Source organism: Taudactylus pleione, unplaced genomic scaffold, assembly GCF_031769625.1.
Source record: "Taudactylus pleione unplaced genomic scaffold, aTauple2 ptg000478l, whole genome shotgun sequence".
Taxonomy (NCBI): Eukaryota; Metazoa; Chordata; class Amphibia; order Anura; family Myobatrachidae; genus Taudactylus; species Taudactylus pleione.
In genome coordinates this window covers 410,180-436,174 of record NW_028284880.1, presented here as the reverse complement: position 1 = coordinate 436,174, position 25,995 = coordinate 410,180, and the positions used below count along the sequence as shown (strand labels likewise).

The following is a 25,995-nucleotide window of genomic DNA, read 5'->3' as shown; positions in this document are numbered from 1 at the left end:
GCCAAAATCACTCCCACTGACATCACTAGTGATGTCAGTGGGGCCGGACCTAGACGGTAGGCGTTCCCATGGGAACGCCTCTGTCTGGCATCCACGCCCCCGGCATGCCCACCATCGACAGAACGCCCCCTTTGGTGCGAGACCCCGAGCGACGGCTTCCCCGTCGCTCGCTGGGTCTCGCGCATGCGCACGACGGAGCTCCCTCCATCGTGCGCATGCTCATTTGGGTACCATAGACCCGCTTGCGAGCGTCCTGTGCTTGCGAGCAGGTCTGAATGAAACCCTGAGTTCCTCCAATCAGAGCCCAGCACATGCTCTCCTGACCCGTGTGTTCTGTATTATGGGATTACTGACTCAGTGAGAGTTGCAGGGACCTCCCCTGACGCTCTCTGTAGATGACCTGTTCCTGATTACACACAATGCGCCCAATCACACCTATCATCTGCCCACAATCTAACCATGCCTCCTTCCAAAGTTATACAAAAACATACCTAGGACAGATGGCAGGCAAGTCCCTGGATTCCACCGTGTTCTAGACGGTCACATGTTCTCCCTTGCCGTTAATCCGACCCCTGCCATCTGCCTATGATTGGTCGTGTCAGCAACTGAGTCAAGCTGGGTACTTACCCTACGATATATATCATCCCGACCCGGATCGGAACGATATATCGTACACCTTGTATAGAGTGTACGTCTGATCCGTCGTTCATTGAATCGTCTAATCTGCTGTGTGGGGCGATCAGCATGAACAGCACTTCCCGATCACGAGCAGGAGAGTCTCAGAGCTGCAAGGATCGCCACTGGCAACATGTTTATAACCGCCTGTGCCTATGCTTCATGCGACAAGGCAATGGAGCAGCGTCCACAAAACCAGACCTCCCAACCCCACACCCGAGTGATCAGCAGGCTGAAGCGGTTGCCTCTTCCTCATTGTGGATGATCAGGCCCTGGTCCTGCCTGATTTTGACAAAAAAGATGATGCCGGACGAAAATTCTCCAAAATTCTGATCCTTCTTCTGTCATTGATGAACTGAATGTGTGTGCTGCTGCTTCTGCAATAAGAGGATTAAGGAGTTCTTCATTCAAAAATGATTATTGCTCAATCCCCCACCAAAGTTTTATAATGGCCATAATAATTTGCAACAGCGGTGCGTTATTCCTTATATTATGTACATTTTCCTAATGAACACTGAAATGATGACATCAGAACGAACATTGTTCATCTAGAATTTTCAAGAGTTTATACATTAGTATCACCTTTATATAAACCTAAAAAAACTTCCTACCATGGGCTAGTAAGTGGGTGACAGTGAGAAATCACTCTCTGTAGAATTAGGGATGAAAGCGCTAAATGGTTGCCGGGACTGATAAGCTGCATGGCCCCGGCTGAAGGAAGTTGGAGAGGCTAGTAAGCCCACGCTACCTTTCACATTTGGGAAGCTAAAGGGGCCAGCAGCCGCACAGTCTAGAGCAGGGGTCTTCAAACTTGGCCCTCCAGCTGCTGTGGAACTACACATCCCAGCATGCACTGCCACCTTTTTGATATAACAGCATGCTAAAACTATGTGCAGTGCATGCTGGGATGTGTAGTTCCACAGCATCTGGAGGGCCAAGTTTGAAGACCCCTGGTCTAGTGGGTGAGAGTTGGGCTCATTGGGCAGGTTTAAAAGGCAGCTAGACAGGCAGCATTTCCGGTAGGAATTACCTATATTTTTATGTATAGAAATTGCAAGGAGGTGGGGCCAAAGGTTGATAGTTTTTAATTGTTTCAAGGGTCGTCTTGTAGCCATGTTTTGTTTTGATTTTCTGCAATTTTTGATTGTCCGTAACTGTCATATTATCTCTTTTTGGTTCTTTGCCGATGGTCACCGGTATCATGTGAGCGAAAAATGCATAGCAATCGGAAAGGGGAACATGAAAGAGCCAGCAGCTCCCAAATTCACATTCAATGCTTGAGCCTCAATGGGAACAGTGCCAAGGACGAGTGTAGGGGTCGTGTGTGTCTAGCTCTGGTTTCTAGGAGCGTATTTGCGGCGCTTATATGGCTGCCAGAATATGGTGCAGTTTATTGATTTAGGAAATTTCATAGCCTCGCTTTTCTGCATATCGTTACCATTACAAATCTATCATACAGTATAGCAGCGGGGAGTTAGCTGTTCGGCCATCGCTCCCTTATCTCTAAAGTTCTGTTAAGTTTGAAAGTTCAAAACTGTTTGTTAAAGTTAAAACAAAATCACTATTCCAAACAGGCTATGATCTTGTTTGCAAAGAGCTTAGGCCTGAATAAGTGCGCAATTCATACAACATTCTTCCAACAGAGATGGTGAAAGTTGAGACGTTAAATAAGAGATCGGTCGTGATAGAAACAGCAGATTACTGCAATTCAGATTTATAGAAAGTCAGAATTTTACCTGTTTTGTTCCCGTGAAAGAAATGCGCGTTTTGCGACGTATAAAAGAATCTTTTTTTGCATTTGGGAATTTTTATTTTAATTCTCATATCTTCTGCTAGTCAAATGTCAGGTCCTCCTGCTGGTTGACCGAAAATAACTTTATTCACCTGGAGGATTAATGTACTTCTCTAAGGAGAAATGGAGCTGTGTCTAAACTAAACTATTATTAAGGGCACAGCGGAGCATAATGGCCGCTATTACCTGGGTCCAGCAATGGCATGCTGAGACGAGTTTCTAATGAACGGTACCTGGTTTATAATCACAGTCTTTGAATACCAGCCTGCAACACACAGCACTTAATTTTCCACCCCTATGGATGTTCAGAATTGGTATATATGCAGTCCAATGCAAACGTGTATAACGAATAAACCATCGTGATAGCTGCCCGGTGCCCCCCACCTTGTGAGAACGGAATCGTGAATGTTTACATTGTTTTTAATGCACATCTCCTAGTTTAGGGTCAATCCTGTTAGGTGCAAGTTTGCGAAAGCGAGTTTGCGTTGTTAAACTCTCATACATAACGTGAATGCGCGCACCTGAGAAATGCTAGATAAAAATAGAAATGCAGATTTGCAAGACTCTCAACAGGGCTGCGTGACTTTTCTTCAAAAAGCGACCTGGGAGAAGAACATGAAAAATCGGGGAAACCATCCTGGGCCCCCAAAAATTTGCAACTGAGATAACAGGACCATTTAGTATGCTGTTAGTGATCATAAATAAAGTACTGGAGGTTTTTAAAAGCTGCTTTTGGCACTTTTTGTTAATGGTTGAAAAATAATAGCAAACATCTAATAGCAAATGTCTTCCACACACCTGCCCCACGTTATTTACACCTCTACATACCTGTCCTACATAAGTTACATCTCCACACACCTGCTCCACGTTATTTACACCTCTACATACCTCATACATCATTTACACCTCTACATACCTGTCCTACATCATTTACACCTCTACATAGCTGTCCTACATAATTTACACTTATACATACATGTCCCACATCATTTACACCTCCACACAACCTCCCCACATAATTTATACCTCAACATACCTGTCCCACATCATTTACACCTCCACATACCTGTCCCACATCATTTACACCTCTGCGTACCTGTCCCACATCATTTACACCTCACCATACCTGCCCCACATCATTTACACCTCCACATACCTGTCCCACATCATTTGCACCTCTGCGTACCTGTCCCTCATCATTTACACCTCACCATACCTGCCCCACATCATTTACACCTCCACATACCTGTCCCACATAATTTACACCTCCGCGTACCTGTCCCTCATCATTTACACCTCACCATACCTGCCCCACATCATTTACACCTCTGCGTACCTGTCCCTCATCATTTACACCTCACCATACCTGCCCCACATCATTTACACCTCCGCGTACCTGTCCCACATCATTTACACCTCTGCGTACCTGTCCCACATCATTTACACCTCCACGTACCTGTCCCACATAATTTACACCTCCACATACCTGGCCCACATCATTTACACCTCACCATACCTGCCCCACATCATTTACACCTCACCATACCTGCCCCACATCATTTACACCTCACCATACCTGCCCCACATCATTTACACCTCACCATACCTGCCCCACATCATTTACACCTCCGCGTACCTGTACCACATCATTTAGACCTCCATGTACCTGAAGGCAAATGTGGCCAAAGGAATATGATGGAGCTCAGTTCTGTCTTCAACGCAAGTTGGCTGTAATTACACACATTGGGTGCAAGAATATCGCCTGTATACATCAATGTGACTGCTCCGCGCCATCTTATCTGTATGGTTGGTGTCACCAGCTGAGTCCCTGGTGCAAGAGAACTTCACTTAGGACCAACTTAACAGCCCACAATTCTGTAGACATGCCCTCGCTAAACTTTGCGTATGTGTAGACCCCCTGTCATTACCCAGCTATGCCGCTTCAGGTACAAGTGTAGCTGGGATTGAATTGCGCACAACTCTGAAATGCCTGTGGATGTGTATGCTCAATTCTGGAGTATGCGCCAGGTGAAATCAAGCAGGAGCCCGTAAAGTCTGATGGCGCATACACACAGGACAATCGTCAACGATAACAATATCGCTGAACGATCTCTCTGGTGTGCTGGATGATCGATATCGATCATCCAGCACACCACCAACGGCTAGCGAGGGTCCCTATAGTAACCTGGTCGATATCGACTAAGTTCACTTGCATACACGGTCGATGGACGATATCTTTATCGTCCATACGTGCCCGCGCATCGCAGGTCGTTGGTGGCACCGAAAAATGCACGATGTTAACGATATGATCGATATCGTTAGCATTCATACTGTGTATTTAAATCGTACTGTGTGTACGCACCATGACTCGCTTTCAACTCTTTATCGGATACATTGATGTTGTTAAGACTTATTAGAGAAGATCCCCGACCACAAGCTTTAAAAAAATAATTTCCTTTAAAGTCTGCATACAGTGCATAGTTCACATCTCCCTGTATGATGGCTCATTCGCCTGCGTCTGTACATTTATTCTGTGTCGATAGTGCAATTTATGAACAGACACTTCCATTTTGTTGTCTCCCGATGTATTGCGCAAAACTGGTTCGAAGTTCTAACAAGCCCACACTGGTAGCGTAAATGCTCCGCTGTAGGGCTTTTATCCTATCATGGAGGATCTCCAGTATAGCGCACGCAGGGGCAGGAGATCTCATGCATGCACAGTTATCAGTGGTACTTGTCTCTAGGCTGGGCATGCATGAGCCGATTTGGCTGCATGTCCAATAAATATTTATCCTTTCAGTGTAATGCCCATATGCAAAATGGAAATCGTGTACGCGCAGTACTATTTATGTGCAAATGTTTGCAGACGGGTAAGTTACGCAAAAAGCAATTCTGCGTTGGCCATTATGGTTTTTCTTTTTCAAAATGCGGTAAATGGTATGTGACCACCCACAGCATGTGCGTGCGGCCTGGCGATCGTCAAGATTATCACGACCATCGGGCTTGCGAGGAGACCCTGTGGTAGGGTCTCAGGTCTCGCAAGCCCGAGTGGACTCCCTGCTCTAATAGAGCAGGAAGTCCACTACTGACATCACGAGTCATGTCAGTAGGGCCGGCCAAAAACGGCAGGCGTTCCTTCGGGAACGCCTCTGTTTGTGCAGCGACCCCCCCCCTCCCCGCCTACAAAACGGGGCGTGCTGTCGATCAACATCGACAATCGCCCCGTCTTGTAGCGAGCCCCGGGGCGAGCGGGTCTGAATCGGGCCCATTGTCCCAATCAGTGACTAATTCTTGTCCATATAATGGGCACAGTATCCTATAGAGCTATTTTCCCTTTTCCAATCCATCAGCTCAGGGAATGGAGTTAGTTGGTCATTTTATAAAGACTTTCTAGTCTGCCTAGAGCAGTTCACCGCTCCATGCCATGCAGGGCAACGCTTGGTTGTTATTACACATGATTGTGATCAACTGCTTGGCCAACACACCGGTTCTGTCATCCGAGGAAAGACAACCGCGCATCTCTCCCTTCTCTACAGCGTTTCAAAATATATTTGTTATGTCGGATTCCATTTTAAGTTCCCCTGCGGCGTGTTACAAAAAGCAGGATAAGTAAGTTTTGTCAACATTAACGCTGTCAACAGTCAAAATGCCGACATCACAATGTTGATGAGACCATGCCAACGTGTTAGTGACGCTATTTACAGCTTGTTAACAACGTCGGCATTATAACTTTCAGCATGAAAGTAAAACATCATGTTTAAAGTTATAATGGCGACACGGTTAACATTTTTTTAAATTGCATCACTACTGCGTCATTGTACTATCGACATATTTTGACTGTAGGCAGCATTGATGTCTACTACTGGACTACCTCCCACAGAAAGGTACATTAGCGGTTATGAAGCTCGCTCTGGATTCATACTGAGGTCACCATCACTTTACCATCCATGACTATTTTTTTTGTCAAGTACCAAATCTCTTGAGCACATCGCTGAGTGGGAATCGATGACTGCATGAAAGCGCGTGAAGGACATAACTGTTAGATATATGTTACAATTATTGTCCCGAGTGTCTCCTCTATACAGAATGTCCGGAGAGCTGCAAAATTGGTTGGAAAAGCACTTGCTGCACGATACTGTATTGTAGAAAGTGGTTTAACCCAGGTCATGCTCAATCCATTGTAAATAATCGCTGCAGTGGGGAAATGCTTCAATCTTTTGCTAGATGGAACTTGTCTTGCAACTAAATTATGGTTTCAAACTAAGGGCCCGAATCACTACCGATCGCAACTGCGATTACGCACGCAATCGGCCGTTCTGTCGAAATGCAGGCGTGTCAGTGCGTTCGAACGTCGTTACAGCGGCGTGCATAAATTATCCACTGCGATGCCATACGCAGCCTGAGTACTCATAGCGAGCAATGAAGTTAGCAATTCCTGAGTAAGGTCAGAGCTTGTGCTAGTGTGCGTGAGGCTGCGATGGTACTCACTGTTACCGATGGTTTCACAGTCTTTCTATGTAATTCGGATGTGTGTAAGGTAAAGTGGGCGTCCTTGTGTTGTCCTGCGACGGCATAGCGATGGCAATGGATTAGCATACTATCTTAGTGAGACTGCGTGCGTAATCGCTATTGCAATCGCAGTTGCGATCCGTACTGAATCAGGGGCACAGTCAGTCAGGGATTTGTTTAATCCAGATTATTAGTGCCGCAACGATCACTAGTTCAAACTCTTAATATCGCTGTGTTTAGTACATGTAAACATTAATTTATCCAGTGTTTATAATCTATTTATAATGGTCACAAATACACATCAATGTTTTTGTAATAAGTTAATATCATTTTAAGTGATGTGAAATATGTATATTGTATGTGTACTTGTTAGGTGCAATCTGAGTGGATTTCCATTTGTTTCCATTCTGTTGCGTTAGACACATGTTGCACATGATGGCTTTAGGTGGAGTTATGATGTGGGTTTATTTTGTTTAGGTTTAAAAAGTTTGGGGATATGTCTTTTGTTTTATCACATTTATTTATTAACAGTTATTTAAATAGTGCACACATATTCCGCAGCGCTTTACCATTCACATCAGTCCCTGCCCAAGTGGAGCTTACAATCTATATTCCCTATCACATACACACTATGGTCAATTTTGTCAGGAGCCAATTAACCTACCAGTATATTTTGGGAGTGTGGAAGGAAACCGGAGAACCCGGAGGAAACCCACGCAAGCACAGGGAGAATATACAAACTCCACACAGTTAGGGCCGTGGTGGGAATCGAACCCATGACCTCAGTGCTGTGAGGCAGTAACGCTAACCATTACACCATCTGTGCTGTCCATTTATATCTTATATATGCCAGTTTGCTTTGAAAAAAAAAAAAAAACTGCTAGTCCATATGATATTGGGTGGGGTTGATGGCTTAATTCTGTATCACAAAATGGAGGAGAAGGGTGTCAGGAAAATGGACCTAGTAGGGTAAAAAATTAAAATCCAGGCCTGACTGGAAGACACAGGGGCGAGGCACAGTGCAAAATCCTCTTGGGTGACTCTGGAAAATGTTATCTGATTTTGTACTGTTCTGCAAAAGCAACTTGTACCATACTTGCCTACTTTTGTAAAAGCATTTCAGGGAGATTGTGAAAGCAGCACCTATGAGCGCGTCTTACAGTGGGCGTGTACTGATAATTCTGAGAGGCGTGTCATACATGTGATGGGCGTGTACTGATAAATCTGAGAGGCGTGTCATACATGTGATGGGCGTGTACTGATAAATCTGAGAGGCGTGTCCTAAACCTGACTTACATCCACATGTAACCAGCACAAAAGCAGTTAGTAAGATCTGTTTGTACATGAAAACACACTAATACCAGACTTGCCTACCTTTAGGCTGTCCCTTCCGGGAGGGGACAGCCTGGACCACGCTCTTTACACATCAGGTGGGCGGAGCGGGGGGCGTGGCGGCTCAAAACGTCATCGTGGCCCCGCTCCCCGCTGTGCAGAGCCCGTAATACAGACACTGTACTGCAGGGGGCGGGGCTTCTATGACGCGTTTTAACGCGAATCGCGTCATCTGATCCCCCGGGCTGCATACTATGTGGCCGCCAACGGGGGGGGTGCGGGATGGCTGCGGCTGGTTCCGGGAGACTTGCCTGCCTTCCCGGGAGGTCGGGAGCGGCACCCGATTTTCGGGAGGCTCCCGACCAAATCGGGAGGGTAGGCAAGTATGACTAATACTTTTCAGAAATTCATAGGGATCATTGGCTCTCATTCAGAGCCGTACGCTCTGAGCAGAGCGCACGCTCTGCATGAGGGCCGGGCTCCTTTTTCATGGAGCGTCCTCCTGGACGCTCGTATAGCTGTGGGTCACCACCCACAGGCTATACGAGCGTGCATTTTGATGGCCGCGATGGTCGTGACCATCGCGACCATCGAAAATGCGAGCCGGAGCCTGCGGTTGAGGTTTTCAACCGCAAGCTCCGGAGTGATTTTGGCTCTATCAGAGCCAAAATCACTCCCACTGACATCACTAGTGATGTCAGTGGGCCGGCTTCTGACGGGAGGCGTTCCCGTGGGAACGCCCCCGTCAGGGAGGCACGCCCCCGGCACGCCCACCAAAGGGGGCGTGCTGTCAATCAACATTGACAGCACGCCCCCTTTGATCGGACACAACGAGCGAAGGAAAGTCCTTCGCTCGTCGTGTCTGGCGCATGCGCACGACGGAGCTCCCTCCGTCGTGCGCATGCTCAGTGCAGACCATCGACCCACTTGCGAGCGTACAGCCGCTCGCGAGTGGGTCTGAATCAGGCCCATTGTGCCTTATAATAACCAATGCAAGGAAATTACACTAATGATCCCATTTGAATGTATATATCTCTGTTTTTTAATATAACAGCTTCATAATGGGGGTAAGGATGAAATGAGGGAGATTTCTAGACTCTTCAGGGAGACAGGGAGATTGCTACTATTTCAGGGAGTCTCCCTGACAATGAGGGAGAGTTGGCAAGTATGGCTTGTACTGTACTTGGAATGTGTAAGGTAACAAGCAGCACATATTTGGTATAAACTATTCATTGATATCAGGTATATTTCTGTAATAGTGAGACTTGTTCAACCTATAGGTACTGGAATATGAGCAAGACACAACGTTAAGGGAGCCTTATGTGCAATGATATTACTGCTGCCCTGCAACTTCCGTCCCAGTGACTGGAGTGGGGGCAGGTGAGGTAAATGCAGGAAGGAGATAAGGCAGCTGTGAGGAAGGCCGGACCACAGATGATATCCATCTTCATTAGGAGACCAGCTTGGTAGTCAGTAGTAAGCCAAGCTGGTAGCCAGTAGTAAGCCAGTCTGGCACACAAGATGGTAGTCGGTAGTAATCCAGGTTGGCACACAAGATGATAGTCAGTAGTAATCCAGGTTGGCACACAAGGTGGTAGTCAGTAGTAATCCAGGTTGGCACACAAGGAGGTAATCCGTAGTAATCCAGGTTGGCACACATGATGGTAGTCAGTAGTTATCCAGGTTGGCACACAAGGAGGTACTAGATGAACATGTTCAGGTCTCAGCAGCTGAGCATACAGAATACTGAAGCACAGTGCTACAGCAGGAAGTGCCTATATTTGGGCCTAAATATGAGACTGGGTCCAAGAGTTTTTTTGTGCCAGTGGTGATTTTGAATAAAGACATGGTGGCACAGTAGATTACATTACTACTTCACCGCGTTTAGAGTCATGAGTTTAATTCCGACAAGGTAATTATCTGTGTGGAGTTTATATGTTACCCCTGTACTTGGACAGGTTTCCCCCAGGTTCCATATTTTCCGGCCATACTGAAAAAAAATACCCTGGTAGGTTAATTGGTTGTGCTGTGCAAATACACAGTAATTAAAAATAAGGCCACTATCAATAACCAGGTTTAGTTACAACAGCGCCCTCTGGTTGCCTTAGATGAAATTGTCACAGACGATTCCTAACAACAGGTTGCAACATTTTTCTGTCTGAGCCCCCAAAACAACTGCTGGAAGAGTTTTTTCCAAAAAATGAGCGTTTCATTCATATACTACAGTTCCTCCTTTTCTACTCTTATAATATTTGAGCGTTTCTATAATCATGTATTGCTTCTGTGTCACCTATCCCATCTCTGATATGTTTTGGGCAATTAACCTGTTGGCAAAACACCATTGGTTAGGAATGAGCAACACAGCGGGCGTTCTTAGCTCTAGATGGCGTCCCATGATTGGATGTGAGGTGATCACGTGATGCTCCCATCCGGTGATGTATCCTACTGTCCCAGCTAATTGAGCCACTATCTGTTTATCCATGAGGATAAACCAACCCTCGTAAGATGTAGACTTTGAAGAGAATCGCTCGTTGATTACAAATGCCCCTTTTAAGTTGCTGCAAGTGGTCTGTTCCCACGTGTCATTATGGTTTTGAGATCAAGTAAAATCCGCACTTCTAGGACACCCACCGTGTCACCAAGTTGTCTACGGTTATTTATTGCTTCCAGCTACCATTTTTTAGATTAATTAAATCTTCGGAAAATAAAAATAGGAATATTCTGAGAAAACCGGGGCACCTGGAAGACTCAGTCACGCGGCGCTGATACAGACACAATACAGTGGGAATGCGCATTCCTTAAGCAGCGTTAGAAATGATCTAGGCGATTGTGTTTTATTGCCTGGCAGGGGGTCGCAATGAGTAACGTGAGGGGCAGCAGAAAACACAGGTCTTTTTCAGTCAGCTGTGTTTTTGATAGGACCACTTAGCTCTTGGTATAAATTCCGTTCAGTCATCTCACCGGTCTCCAAGGATATTTGGGCCAGTAGCACAAATTTAGCTTTTTGTTCCTGACGTGATGTTTATCGTGGGTATTTATTCGTACAAGACGGCCTGTTCTGGACAGGAGCCACTTTCCTAATACAGAACAGGGAGCCGAGACTCCTTTAGTCATTCAGCAAAGGGGACAAGATGCTGCCGATATCTTTGACTTCATTAGATCTGTATTTCACACCTTTCAGGTTTAAAGAAACCTCTTCAAAACCATCTGACACATGTAGGAATGAATTTTAGGTTTTCCGTCATTGAATCAGACATTTAGTAGCAGTATAGCTGATTGGGCAGCACAGACGGTGTAATGGTAGCATTACTGCCTCACAGCACTGAGGTCGTTGGTTCGATACCCACTACGGCCCTAACTGTGTGGAGTTTGTATATTCTCCCTGTGCTTGCGTGGGTTTCCCCCGGGTACTCCGGTTTCCTCCCACACTCCAAAAATATACTGGTAGGTTAATTGGCTCCTAACGAAATTACCCATAGTGTGTAAGTGGTAGGGAATATAGAGTGTAAGCTCCACTGGGGCAGGGACTGATGTGAATGGCCAAAATATTCTCTGTAAAGCGCTGCGGAATATGTGTGCGCTATATAAATAACTGGTAATAAATAATAATAATAATTTGCATCACTGTGTTATATAACAGTCACTATAATAGGCAGCGATACTTAGCCATTGAGTTGTGAGACAGATGAGCCTGCATGTTCCATAGATACGTCAGACCACCTCCCCATAACTGACCCTAAGGATGAACGATGACTTCACTTAATAATGTTTTCTGAAAACTTTTGGCCTAGGGGTGCCGTGAAAAAAATTTGCTGATACTCCAGGGCGCCGTGATTCTAGAAAGTTTGGGAACCACTGCCATAAGCAAAAAAGGGTAAAACAAAAAAATGTTTTAGCTAGCTTCAATAATAATATAATATAATAATATTATTAATACTAATAGTAATAATATACAGAAAACATCCCATTGAAAACATAAAAAAAAAAAATACACACTGAGCAAGAAATTGCTCAATTTGTGTACGGGTGCGCACCCATCCGATAATCGCTCCGTCGGATTGGAGCGTTTATTGGATTGGCATCAATTATATTATAGTGTGTACCCAGTTTAAGAAGACAGTTAATTTATTAAATTACTGCAGTGGCTTGGGATGTGGGATGAACATGTATAAAAATATGCCAATAGTGAACAATTATTTTGGATATTGTTTTTTATTGATTTTTTATTTTTTTTTTATCTAAATAATTCTAGCAGTCAAGGAAAGTCAGACAATTACAGTTCACGCCCTTTCACAAAAAAACTCAAACTTTTTCTTTTTATAGCTCCACTGTAAAGCGGTTGGAGGTAGACGCTAGCTGTGCCCTCCATGGAGATAGCCACACCCATGGCACAGGCCACGCCCCCTATGTAGACCACACCCACACTACACTGGCCACGCCCCCACATCACTAGTCAGAGTGCCGCAGCGCTTGTCACGCCCTCTGCCGTAGCACACAATACAATACATTCCAGCTCCATGCGGATATTAATCTGACACTGCCCTTAACCATGGGCCCCTGCCACTAAATGCCCCATTCCGACACTGAGTAGGTGTTTCCACTGCATTTAGGCAGCATTGGACTCCATCTCCAATAACTTTTTTTATATTGCGCGTGGAGATCAGCTGCAATCAGCAACACATTAATTATTGCTTGGATGTTCCTTCTGTAAAGGGTTCTTTGCAGTACAAGCTTTTAAGCAGAACAAGTTTCAATTACTTTTAAAAGGTAGTAGAAGGCGGATGCAGCAGCTCAGTCTTGGGCATCAAGTAATATTAATGAGATGCAGCCCTTCAAGTTTGACATGGTTGCGCATGGCTACTACAGCTCATAGACGCCAGATATTTTATACTTTGCTACTAGCAGTTCAGCCCATTAGTTATTGGTTACAGCACATCACTGTTCTTTGTACCATGCTTAATAAATTAGCGCTATAAAGCGACAAGTAGCGTAACCCTTGTGGCCTGCCTCAGTGGAGCGCTAAGCCCTCATGGTTACTCGCTATATAGTCACAGCCTGCCCGGGACACCAAGCTTCCGATACCCTGCCTAGTGTTTCCTCAGGAAGACAGCAACTCCAGAACAGTGTAGGAAGTGCGCGATATCCTGTGTATTACATGGTTTTCCTAATGTGCTTATTTAAGCACTTTGAATAGTGGATTAGTCAGGTCTGACTCAGCAGTACTGCTTCCAATGACTTTGCGTTGGAAAGCCCAATGTGATGCATCATATGTGTATACACTAATGGCATATACACTATTGCTACAGTCACGCCAAACAGCCCAATGCGCCAGGTCCCCTGCAACTCTGCTTGCGCCGACCATCTTTTTTTTGGCATCTTTTTCGTCTGAAAATGTGTCTTGGTTACAGTGAGATGCAACTAAGGGCCGTATTCAATTGCAGGCGAAAAGCCGTTCTCGCCGATGACGTCATTTTGCCTGTCGGAAATTTTCCACCATATTCAATTGCAAAGACTTTTCACCTGTGTGAAAAGTCTGCGCCTTGTAACCAGCGGAAACGATTCGCAACTGAATGGCAGAAATGCAGAATTGGGGTTTTGGGATGCAAACTTACAGAAACACACCTGCAGCCTTAGGACAGTCCCCTAAAGGTAAACTGCGTCAAAAAAACGTAAAAAAAATACTTTAGATCACCCCAAAAAAGTACTTTCGGTTTGGGGGGCAAAAAAAAAAAAAAAAGTTGGGGGATAAACTTAAAAACTAGCGAAACAGACTCCAGGGGGTCCCCCAAGTATCCCCCAGTTGTTGTTTTTTTTTATTGCAGGTGCATGCTGATGGTGCGTTTTTTAAAACCTCACTCTAGCGATTTTAAACTATGCCTGCACCCATTTTCATGTACCCCAAATTTGCAGGGACTACTTATTTTTGCCTCAAAAAAGGACTAAATGCTATTCTTCACCACTTGTGCAAACACGCTAAATAGCAGCAATTCAGAGCATTATAGCACCCCAAATACCTTCAGCAGGGCTATTCGGTGGTATCCATAGTGATCCCCCCATGTCAGTGCATCTTTTGGGCTGATTTCCCCAAATCTGGCAGTACTTTTCGCCTGTTTGAGTTTTGCCGGGACGTCCTTTGGAATTGAATAGGGCGGAAAGCGGTCGCGCGCACGGAAAGTGTTATTCTCCAAAAACACACAATGTAGGCGGAAAGTCCAGCAGGTGAAAAGTCTGGGACTTTTTGCCGGCAATTGAATATGGGCCTAAGACACAAAAGGAGACTGCACTGATTAATCTGAATCTGTATATGAAGTGCTAGGATGCAGCGGCCACGGCTTTTTCCCACGCCATGTTCCATTGTGCTTAATTTACAGACTCAGTCGCACAAAGATATACAAGTGTTGCATATGAAATGAATCCGTGCAGTCTCCTGGTGTCGTAGTCGCATCGCATTGCTGATTTCAGTTTGTAACCTTTCTGGCTTCCAGAACCACAAACATACTGTATGGTTTAGCTAAAGGAGAAACTCTGTGAAATCTATGGTTTAACCCTGATCCCCGCTTCTCCTATCTAGTACATGCACAAAAGACCAATGCCTGGCATCCCTCAGAGTTGGGCAGGCATTTGCCCCCACTGATGCCAGCTGTAGATTAAAGCTTGGAGAATTGTACATTTAAACAACATGAGCACACTGTATGACCAGGCCCGATCATCATACCCATAATTAACAAGAGAATCTCATTCTAAAACCATGGCCCCCTGCCCCCACCCAGCCTCTGTAACAGCCTCCACACCTCTGGGAAGGCTATCCACTAGATTTTAGAACATGGATTCAAATGACCATTCAGCCATTAGTTTGGTCGGGCCTTAATGTTGGATGGTGAGGCCTGGCTCATAGTCTGTGTTCGATGTGGGTCAGGGCTCTGTGCGGGCCAGTTTCTTCCACATCAAACTTGGCACACCATTCTTTGATGGATCTCTCTTGGCGCACAGGGACATTGTCATGCTGGAGCAGGTAACGGCCTTTTCAAAAATTGGCACAAAGTTGGAATCACAGAATTCTCCTCAACCAAACTTTACATTTCAATGCAGGCATTCGGGCAGGAAGAGATCTCCTGGCAGGCACCAAACCCAGATTTGTCTGTCAGTTTGCCAGATGGTGAAGCTTGCTATACAACACTCCAGACGACATGTAGCATAGTCCATGTCGAGGTAGTTTGGAACTTGTAGTGAGTGTCGCTACCAATAATTTTTACAAGCTACACGATTCAGCACTCGGTGGTCCTGTGCTTCACTTTATATGTCCGACCACTGTGCTGCGCTGTTGTTGCCGCTCTTCACAGTAACGGCGCTTACAATCAACCTGGGCAGTTCTAGTCAGTGGCGGATCTAGACTTTACTTTTAGAGGGGGGGGGCGGTTTCTGCGCCCCAGACCTCCCCTGGGCCCCCCAATAATAATATGCCCCCCAGAGCAGACCTCCCCTAGTGCCACATGTGCACCATACCCCCACCCCCAATGATAATATGCCCCACAGAGCAGGCTCCCCCCAGCCCCACATGCGCACCATTCCCCCACCCCCAATAATAGTATGCCCCACAGAGCAGGCTCCCCCAAGCCCCACATGTGCACCAGACCTCCCCTGAGCCCCCTAATAATAATAATCCTCACAGAGCAGGTCCCCCTAGTCCCACATGTTCACGGGATCCTCCCCTGACCCCTAATGATTTGCCAATGACTTACAGCCCTCCGTCTGCCAACACAGACCATACAGCCAGTCTGCTCCTTAGCGTCACTCCTCACTGCGCATGTCAGAAATCTCTGCCTTGCGCATGCGTAAAGGAGGACATTGGGGTCAGCCGCAGAAAAGACGATTACCTCAGTCTCAGCTTGCCCCCCCAGCTCGGCCTGACCTGGCCCCGGAGAATCTGTTTGCGTTTGTCACAGACAGTCTGTCACTCGCGCTGGTTCTGCACCGTGTTAATAAGTGGATGGGGATTTCAGGAATGGGGGCTGTGTTTACGGGGGGTGCTTATCGCCCCCCCCTGGATCCACTACTGGCTCTAGCAGGTCAGAATTTTGACTCTGAGAGGTGATATGCCATGGCAGTGCCAGGCTGAAAGTCATACTGTAGAGCATACACAGACCCATTTCAGTGCAGAAATGCAATGGATGAATGATTGATTTTATACACCTGTTAGCAATGAGTGTAAAGGCCCCCATACATCAGATATTGATTGCAGCAATCGTGCAATTTGCAATCGATTGTGTCTAAAAATCTTTCCCTTTTTCAATCGATTGCAAATTGAACGATTGCTGCAATCAATATCTGATGTATGGGGGTGTAACTGAAAAGGCCAAATACAATAATTAGAAAGATTTCCCACAACCACCACTAAAATGCAACTGTAGATGTGTCCATAATACAGCTATCCTCTGTGCGCTACAAGTCGCGTTACACATATCGCGTGAGTGCACTGTTACTCTGTAGCGCTAAGCGTTTTTTCTTTCCTGCGACTTTTTACCTTTAAATGCGTCTTCTTCGCACAGTGATGTGAATAGGACGTACAAGCAGCTTCTGCTGATTAAAATGATATGCGGCATGCTTATATTATGTGTGCGACTGCATCTGCATGCGGAATGCTGCGTTACAGTGCCAGCAGCTGTGACACTGTAATGTAGCGTTTTGCATGCAGGTACACCCGCAGTTGCGCACAGATAATATAGGCATGCCGCATATCATTTTAATCAGCAGACGTGGCATGTGCTATCTATTTGCACTGAAAAAGACGTATTTGAAGGTAAAAATCTGGACGGAAAGACGCTCAGTGCTACCGAGTCTTGCCACGGCATGGCGCAACTAGAAGGGCTGTTTTACGCGTAATGAGGTTAGATGTATGTGGACACATCTGTAAATATGAAATTACTTTGTTCTGGAAAAAAAGTAAACACTTTTGGGGGATTCAATTCAACGCAAATTGAATAGTGCCGCGAGGGAGCTCCTGGAGCAATTCAATTCAGTGCGCAGCTATGTCGGAGAATCCTGGTTCTCGCAACTTAATAAGGGTGTAAAGGCACGAGAACCGGCATTCCCAGACTGAAGTGCCAGGCGCACAGCTGTTAGCGCGCGCTAAGCAGTAAAACAGCTGCGCGCCCGGCACTTTTGTCGGATTTCTCCTCTAATCACCAGGGGGGGGGGGGGGGGGTGCGAGAAGAAATCCTTTGCCTGCCCAAATAGCTTCGGGAGCTCCCTCCCGCGGCTATTCAACTTTGCACTGAATTGAATTCCCCCCTGGGACTCTTACTAGAAGCTCTTCATTCTTTAGTGGTCCTTAAACACAAAACTCTTGTGCTTTTTGAACACCAGGCTATGACCCGTGGATGAGGATAAAGCTCTGACTCATCCGGCTTCAAAAATCTGTTAATATTTAGAAACTTAATCTTGACTTTAAGAAAAGGGGTTAAATATTAGCTGCTAGTAGAATTATTTGTGACAGCAGCAGTTCGCTAACGTTCCCAGAATGCCAATTATGAACATACATTTGACTTTTATTCAGTAATTTTCCTCTGCGCAGGGAGCATGAGATAAGATCTGCGTGAATTTCCGGCATCCAGGTCTCGCCGTGCTCCGTCCGAACTGGCGGTTCTCATATTGTCTCAGCTCCAATGGAGATTAGATCGGTGTCACTGCTATCCACAGAAGAGTGTGAATATCATTTGCTGGTAATGACTTGTAACAGCAAGATTAATCTTTCTATACTTGAATTAATTCTCTGGCCCTGAGGTCTCTGGAGCATTAAAACACAATATATACAGGACTGACATGAATGGCTCTCCAGAGAAGCTGCAGTTATCATTTTCAGAAACCGCAAGAGGGAATATATCCATCACAGATCTCAAATGAAATTCAGATGTAAAAGTATTAGATAAAGTTTACTGTGGTTAAAGAATGCAAAAGAATTGGAACTGAAGACTGCAACACAGCTGCCACCTATTGCGTTTACACAGACCAGAGCCGTAACTAGACTTTTTGGTGCCCTGTGCCCGAAAGAGCATTGGCACCCCCCACCCTATTTTTCAGATAGGGACATAAAACACGCACTGGAAAAAGGGCCATGGCCTCATGGGGAAGGGCCAGGGAAGAGATAGGGGAGGCCAGGAGATGCTGGGGATAAAAGAAGAGGAAGCTACAAGTGAGAATGATAATAAACAGAAAATTGACAGGCCCAAACAGCGCCCTCTACCCTGCGGTGCCCTGTGCCATGGCAGAGGTCGCAGCACCCTAGTTATGGCCGTGACACAGACCAAGAGAATTATTCAGTGTATTCCAATCTTTGGGCCTTATTCAGCAGTTTTGGATATTAATGCAGATTCCCGATTATTAGACCACGGCTGAATCAGCCCCTATATCACAAATTTAATATTCCCTGTCCCTTATTCCCTAATCCTTGTTCCGTACTGTGTAACCCTTGTCCCAAATTCCTTTAACCATATCCTTGGTGTCAAAAATACTTTAATCCCTTTTCCATATCCCTGGTGCTCCACATTCCTTCATCATGGTCCTATATTTCTGGTGTCCCTAGTTCCATAACCTGTGCCCCATATTCCTTCATCATGGTCCTATATTTCTGGTGTCCCTAGTTCCATAATCTGTGCCCCATGTTCCTTCATCATGGTCCTATATTTCTGGTGTCCCTAGTTCCATAACCTGTGCCCCATATTCCTTCATCATGGTCCTATATTTCTGGTGTCCCTAGTTCCATAACCTGTGCCCCATATTCCTTCATCATGGTCCTATATTTCTGATGTCCCTAGTTCCATAACCTGTGCCCCCTATTCCTTCATCATGGTCCTATATTTCTGGTGTCCCTAGTTCCATAACCTGTGCCCCCTATTCCTTCATCATGGTCCTATATTTCTGATGTCCCTAGTTCCATAACCTGTGCCCCATATTCCCTGATCATGGTCCCATATTTCTGATGTCCCTAGTTCTAATTCTGTAACGGCAATTAAAATACAGAATTAGGAGCACTCTGGATATGCAGCCATTCTGCTTGTCCCTAGACACCCGTCTGTCTATGCTGCTCAGTCAGGCCTTCAATCCATCGGCTTGATTGTCAAAGCTTCAAGTCTCCGTACACGAGTAGGAGAATAAACAACACAACTACACCTGTAGTGAATCGCGCACTTAGTAGCAGAAGATTACTAGTTTGTAGATTATCATGTTATTTTTAGTTTTTTGCTATTTTATTTTTCATGCATTTATTTTTTAATCTATATATTGTGAAACACATTGTGGGTTGTCTTTGGAGAAGAAGCAACAGTCCCTCATTGCTGTACCTATTTGGAAGGGAAGCGTTATTCTTTAAAAAAAAAAAAAAAAAAACACACAAAAAACTCATTCTTTAGAGACAGCACTTACTGTATGTAGTATAAGTAGGCGCTTTTGTATAGCTGGAACTGTCAATCAAAAAAATGGACTCAAAACAAGTGGGTGGAGTCATAGTCAAACTACTTCAGATTTTGAAAATAGAGGACTGTGTATGTAAGTAGCAAGGGAGAGCAACAGATCCATTTCTATATCCTACAGTACATCAGTCACCCCAAATCAGTTGTTTAGAATAAGCAGCCATGATACATGACTATGGCGATTTCCACTTTTTGACATCTGCTATGGAGGTGCCCAGTAGGGTTTACATTTTCTGCAGATGTATGGGAAATTATTTGCTTGTCTGGAGTAGCAATCCCTCCTTTGAGCCCCAAGGTTGGCTTATTTGGAGTCAACCTGAAGGATGTGCTCATCAAACCTGTGTTTACATATTTTTTCAATTTGTCCTTGGATTCATTATAGCCAGGGAATAGATGGCACTTGATGGTCCCTTTGGGCTAAAATATATAGCCCTAGTTAATACAACCATGAATGATTTATGCATGCAAGCAGAGAAGCGAATCACGAATACCATATGCTATTGTCCCTATGGTATGAGTCTCCCGATGGGCCTTACAGCTGAGGGGCTTGGGTTCATAACTCTATAGTCTTTATGCTGCTTTCTTTTCCTTTCAGCTCTCTTTATCTTACTCTTTTTGGCCTCAGACTTTCATAACGCATTTCGCTTCTTCGTTTGCATGTTTTTTCTTCTTTTGTTCAGATGTGTAGTACAGTTTGGTGCTAATGTATTCCTTGACTTGGGTGCTTTATTTCCTATGGTAACAACGTTTTAGATATTTGTTACATTTTATACTAGGTTATTAGCATTACACAAGTTAGAGAACTTTTTAACTTCTCAATGTTGCTTTTCTTTGTTAAAAATAGTGTTTGTGCCTTTTCAGGGAATGGCATTTACCATTGAAGAAAGACTACAGCTTGGTATTCACGGACTCCTGCCCCCTTGTTTCTTAAGTCAAGATGTACAAGCCCTACGTGTTATGAGAAGTTATGAAACCAAGTCCAACGATCTAGATAAGTAAGTTAGAGGTTTCATTTCCTTGGCGTTTTATTAAATGTGTGCCAGTAATGTGTTTTACTTTCTCAACAGGCGTAAAATCTTCTTTATTAACTCGCGTCCGAAGGAATATTATGCTTACCCGTAATTATTTTTTTTTAACTTAAAACCTCTTATATGATAACCTGATTTGCAAATAATTGCTGATATATTTCCTGTCATGTCATGTGGTTGAAATAAAGCGCTTAGAAAATGAATTTAATTTAAAAAAATCTAATTTTATTACAGATGTAGCCACGCTCATCTATGCCGCGATGCATCGTGGCATGGATGGCGTGGCTAGCGTGCCCGCGGCTATGGCGTTCGCATGTGTTACGCACACCATAGACTTTAATGGAGTAATCGATGGCTACAAGTGCTCACAGCCTGGCGATTGCTGCGGCATTGGTGATCGCCGAGGATGGCACACATGTACCAAAGGTGCACACATACCAGAAAAGGGTACTGTGAGGGGCATGGTCTCATGGCATGCCCCCAATTTCCATCCATCATAAAACAGAAAAGGAGTCAGATGATGGCTGAATGAATATAAACATGACCTCGCATACTAAGGATACACAAGGAGAAAACAGGAAACAAACATTTAGTTGAAAAAAAATAATATTCAGAATGAATCTCACATTTACTACTACACTAATGTATTATCTGATCAGCGACACGTGGGAAGGAGCCGCACTCGCACTCCTCTTACTCACCCGGTCACAGTCACACCTGCACTCATTTGAGGGGGCTGCGGAGTGCGACACTGAGCCCGGATCTACACAGTGACAGCAGGCCTAATGCTGGAGCCTGCAATGATATCACAGCCCACCTAACAGGCCGATACTACACAGCAGGGCCCCCAATTCAAAGCACAGCAGCGCCCTCATTTCATAGTAGGACCCCGAATTCATAGTATGTCACACAGTAGTAATGCCCCTTATTAGACATTATGCCACACACAGTAATGCCCCTTCTACGACATTATGCCACATACATTAATGCCCCTTATAAGACATTATGCCACACATAGTAATGCCCTTTATAGGACATTAATGGGGGGCATCCACTAGACGATTTTATCCCTGTCCAACCTCTTAACGATTTTCCCTTGAAGTTTCCCTTGAAATATGATCTTCCACTCTGAACAATTTGCAAAGGATTTGCAAAAGATTTGCAAAGGATTTGCAAAGGATTTGCAAAGGATTTGCAAAAGATTTGCAAAGGATTTGCAAAGGATTTGCAAAGGATTTGCAAAAGATCTGCAAACGATTCGCAAAAGATCTAACAATAAACTATGTTGTTTTAATCTGTAATTGAGAGCTTTCAGCTATAGTGGGCAGACAGTGGTTCATCGTTTGATCGTTCAGCATGAACGATGTGTAAACGATTTGTAAGCAATCAAGTGAAATTGACCTGCATGTTCAGTCGATGGAGGAGACGATCAAACGACCAGCGGGAGCGCGCATCGTACATCGTTAGAAACAATTACTGCACGATTTGCAAACGATGTTCAAACGATGTTTAAACGATTATTGAACGATTTTATCATTATCGTTCAATCGTTCAACTTTATCGTCTAGTGGATACCCCCCTTATGCCAAATACAGTATTGCCCCTTACAATACATTATGCCACACAATAATGCCTCTTATAACACATTATGCCACACATAGCAATGTCCCTTATAACACATTATGCCACACGTGGTAATGCCCCTTATAATACAATATGCCACACACAGTAATGTCCCTTTATAATACACTATGCCACACACAGTAATGCCCCTTGTAATACATAATGTCACACACAGTAATGCCCCTTATAACACTTTATTTATTTATTACCGGTTATTTATATAGTGCACACATATTCCGCAGTGCTTTACAGAGAATATTTGGCCATGCACATCAGTCCCTGCCCCAGTGGAGCTTACAATCTATATTCCCTATCACATGCTCACACACATGAGAGTTAATTTTGTTGGGAGCCAAGTAGCCTACCAGTATATTTTTGGAGTCTGGGAGGAAACCAAACTCCACACAATTAGGGCCGAGGTGGGATTCGAACCCACGACCTTAGTGGTGTGAGGCAGTAATGCTACCCATTACACAGTCTGTGCTGCACATTATGCCACACACTGTACTGCCCCTTATGCCACATTATGCCACACAGTAATGCCTCTTATAATACAATATGCCACACACAGTAATGCCCCTTGTAAAGTCACAAAACTTAGTTCCGTCCCACCAGTGACTGTGCTGTGCAACGTAGAATACAGAGATTGATAGGACTCTGCAAATAAAATCGCACCTTCTCCTATCAAGCAGTGATTTTTTAATTAATCTTAGAGGACCAGCAAATTGGACTAATCTACAGCTGAAATAATAAAGGTGAGAGAGGGTGCAGTCTCAACCTTATGATAAAGGCAGTTAGCTAGTGTCCACAGTTGAAAGGCATTGCAGGGGTCAAGGGTGTATCTACCCATTGGCCAGGATGGCACTTGCCAGGGGTGCTGGCCAAAGGGGGGAACCATCCAGCAGTGCCACTAGCAGCCAATGGGTGGACTACTCCAGGGGCTTGAACTAGCCCTGCTAGTCCCCCGGGCCCCACAAGTGTAGGGCAGACCGCAGAGAGAGTGGTCTGCCCTACACAGAAACAAACACACAGCCACCAGTGGCAGCTGTGTGTTTGTTATAGCAGCCAGCCAATGAGAGTCAGACAAACTTTCATTGGCTGCTGCGTCATCCACAGAGGGAGCCAGCTAGAGCTCACTCATGAGCTCCACCTTCCGGCTCCCCCTGCAGCATGTGATGGGAGAGACGTCATGACGTCTCTCCCATCCCATAGTGCAGAGCAAGAGCAGGCCCGGAGGACTGGCCAGCGGCTGATGTTGGCAGGAGCAGGGATCAGGTAAGTTGCTTTTTTTTCTGTGTGTTTGGGTGTTTGTTTGTTTTTTGGCACAGCACAGGGGGGGAGTGTATAGGGGGGCTGCTACTGGGGGCACATTATGGGGGGATGGCCATTACTGGGGGCACGTTATGGGGGGTGGCCACTACTGGGGGCACATTATGGGGGGGATGGGCAATACTGGGGGAAATGTATAGGCAGGGGCGTAACTAGAACTTATTGGGCCCCATAGCAACATTTTTAAGGGGCCCCCCTAACTTAGGTCTTACACAATAACCACAGTAGTTCCCCTAAAACATTAAATGCCCACTGTAATGGTGCCCCTTATGCAATGCCCACTGAAATGGTACCAGTTACGCAGTGCCCCCAGTAGTGAGCCCCCTGTAGTTGCCCCCAGTTATGAGCCTCCTGTAGTGCTCCCAGTAGTGAACCACTTGTAATTGTCCCCAGTAGTGAACCCCTTGTAATTGCCCCCAGTAGTGTGCCCCTTGTAGCTGCTCCCAGTAGTGAGCCCCCTGTAATGCCCCCAGTAGTGAGCCCCTTGTAATTGCCCCCAGTAGTGAGCCCCTTGTAGCTGCTCCCAGTAGTGAGCCCCCTGTAAAGCCCCCAGTAGTGAGCCCCCTGTAGCTGCCCCCAGTCATGAGCCCCCTGTAGCTGCCCCCAGTAGTGAGCCCCCTGTAGCTGCCCCCAGTAGTGAGCCCCCAGTAGCTGCCCCCAGTAGTGAGATCCCAGTAGCTGCCCTCAGTAGTGAGATCCCAGTAGCTGCCCTCAGTAGTGAGATCCCAGTAGCTGCCCTCAGTAGTGAGATCCCAGTAGCTGCCCTCAGTAGTGAGATCCCAGTAGCTGCCCTCAGTAGTGAGATCCCAGTAGCTGCCCTCAGTAGTGAGATCCCAGTAGCTGCCCTCAGTAGTAGTGACCCCCTGTAGCTGCCCCCAGTAGTGAGCCCCCTGTAGCTGCCCCCAGTAGTGAGATCCCAGTAGCTGCCCCCAGTAGTGAGATCCCAGTAGCTGCCCCCAGTAGTGAAATCCCAGTAGCTGCCCCCAGTAGTGAGATCCCAGTAGCTGCCCCCAGTAGTGAGATCCCAGTAGCTGCCCCCAGTAGTGACCCCCTGTAGCTGCCCCCAGTAGTGAGATCCCAGTAGCTGCCCCCAGTAGTGAGATCCCAGTAGCTGCCCCCAGTAGTGAGATCCCAGTAGCTGCCCCCAGTAGTGAGATCCCAGTAGCTGCCCCCAGTAGTGAGATCCCAGTAGCTGCCCCCAGTAGTGAGATCCCAGTAGCTGCCCCCAGTAGTGACCCCTTGTAGCTGCCCCCAGTAGTGAAATCCCAGTAGCTGCCCCCAGTAGTGACCCCCTGTAGCTGCCCCCAGTAGTGAGATCCCAGTAGCTGCCCCCAGTAGTGAGATCCCAGTAGCTGCCCCCAGTAGTGAGATCCCAGTAGCTGCCTCCCCTCCCCCCGCGCGCGCGCACACACACAAACAAAAAAAAACACTTACCTTTATCCCCGCTCCTGTGAAGCCGCCGTCCGCCCCGGCGCCCGCTCCTCGGCACTATGGGAGCGACGTCATGACGTCACTCCCATAGTGCACTGCGGGACCCGGAAGACGGAGTGAGCTCCGTCCTCCGGCTGCCGCCGGGGGTCTGAGTAGGAGCCGGGCGTCCACTGGTAACACAGTCTCAGCGGGCGCCCGGCATATGGAGGGTGCAGGGGGTGCAATCGCTGGGCCGGCGGGCCCCATAGCAACCGCACCCCCTGCACCCTCCATAGTTACTCCACTGTGTATAGGGGAGACAACTACTGGGGGCAATGCATGAGGGGGACTACTACTGAGGGCACAGCATAGGGTAGACTACTACTGGGGGCACAGCATAGGGTGGACTACTACTGGGGGCACAGCATAGGGTGGACTACTACTGGGGACACTGCATAGAGGGGACTACTACTGGGAGCACTGCATAGAGGGGACTACTACTGGGGGTACTGCATAGTGTGGACTACTACTGGAGGCACTGCATAGGGTGGACTACTACTGGGGGCACTGCATAGGGTGGACTACTACTGGGGGCACTACATAGAGGGGACTACTACTAGGGGCACTGCATAAAGGGAACTACTACTGGGGGAACTGGATAGAGGGTACTACTACTGGGGGCACTGCATAAAGGGGACTACTACTGGGGGCACTGCATAGAGGAGAGTACTACTGGGGGCACTTCCTGAAATTATGGGGGGCGCCAGTCCATTATGTTGCCAGGGGCGCTCGGGTCCCTAGATACACCCCTGGCAGGGGTTAACACCAGTCA

The 25,995-nt window shown here is 46.2% G+C and overlaps 1 protein-coding gene across 4 annotated transcripts in view; it reads left to right on the top strand.

The window, feature by feature from the left end:
* ME3 (malic enzyme 3) overlaps positions 1–25,995 on the top strand; it is a 249,943-nt gene that overhangs the window by 36,629 nt on the left and 187,319 nt on the right. For all 4 annotated transcript variants that reach the window (XM_088449041.1, XM_088449042.1, XM_088449040.1 and 1 more), the window contains exon 3: positions 20,635–20,768. In XM_088449041.1, the coding sequence (XP_088305167.1) occupies positions 20,635–20,768 (134 nt within the window). The remainder of the gene's footprint in view (positions 1–20,634; positions 20,769–25,995) is intronic.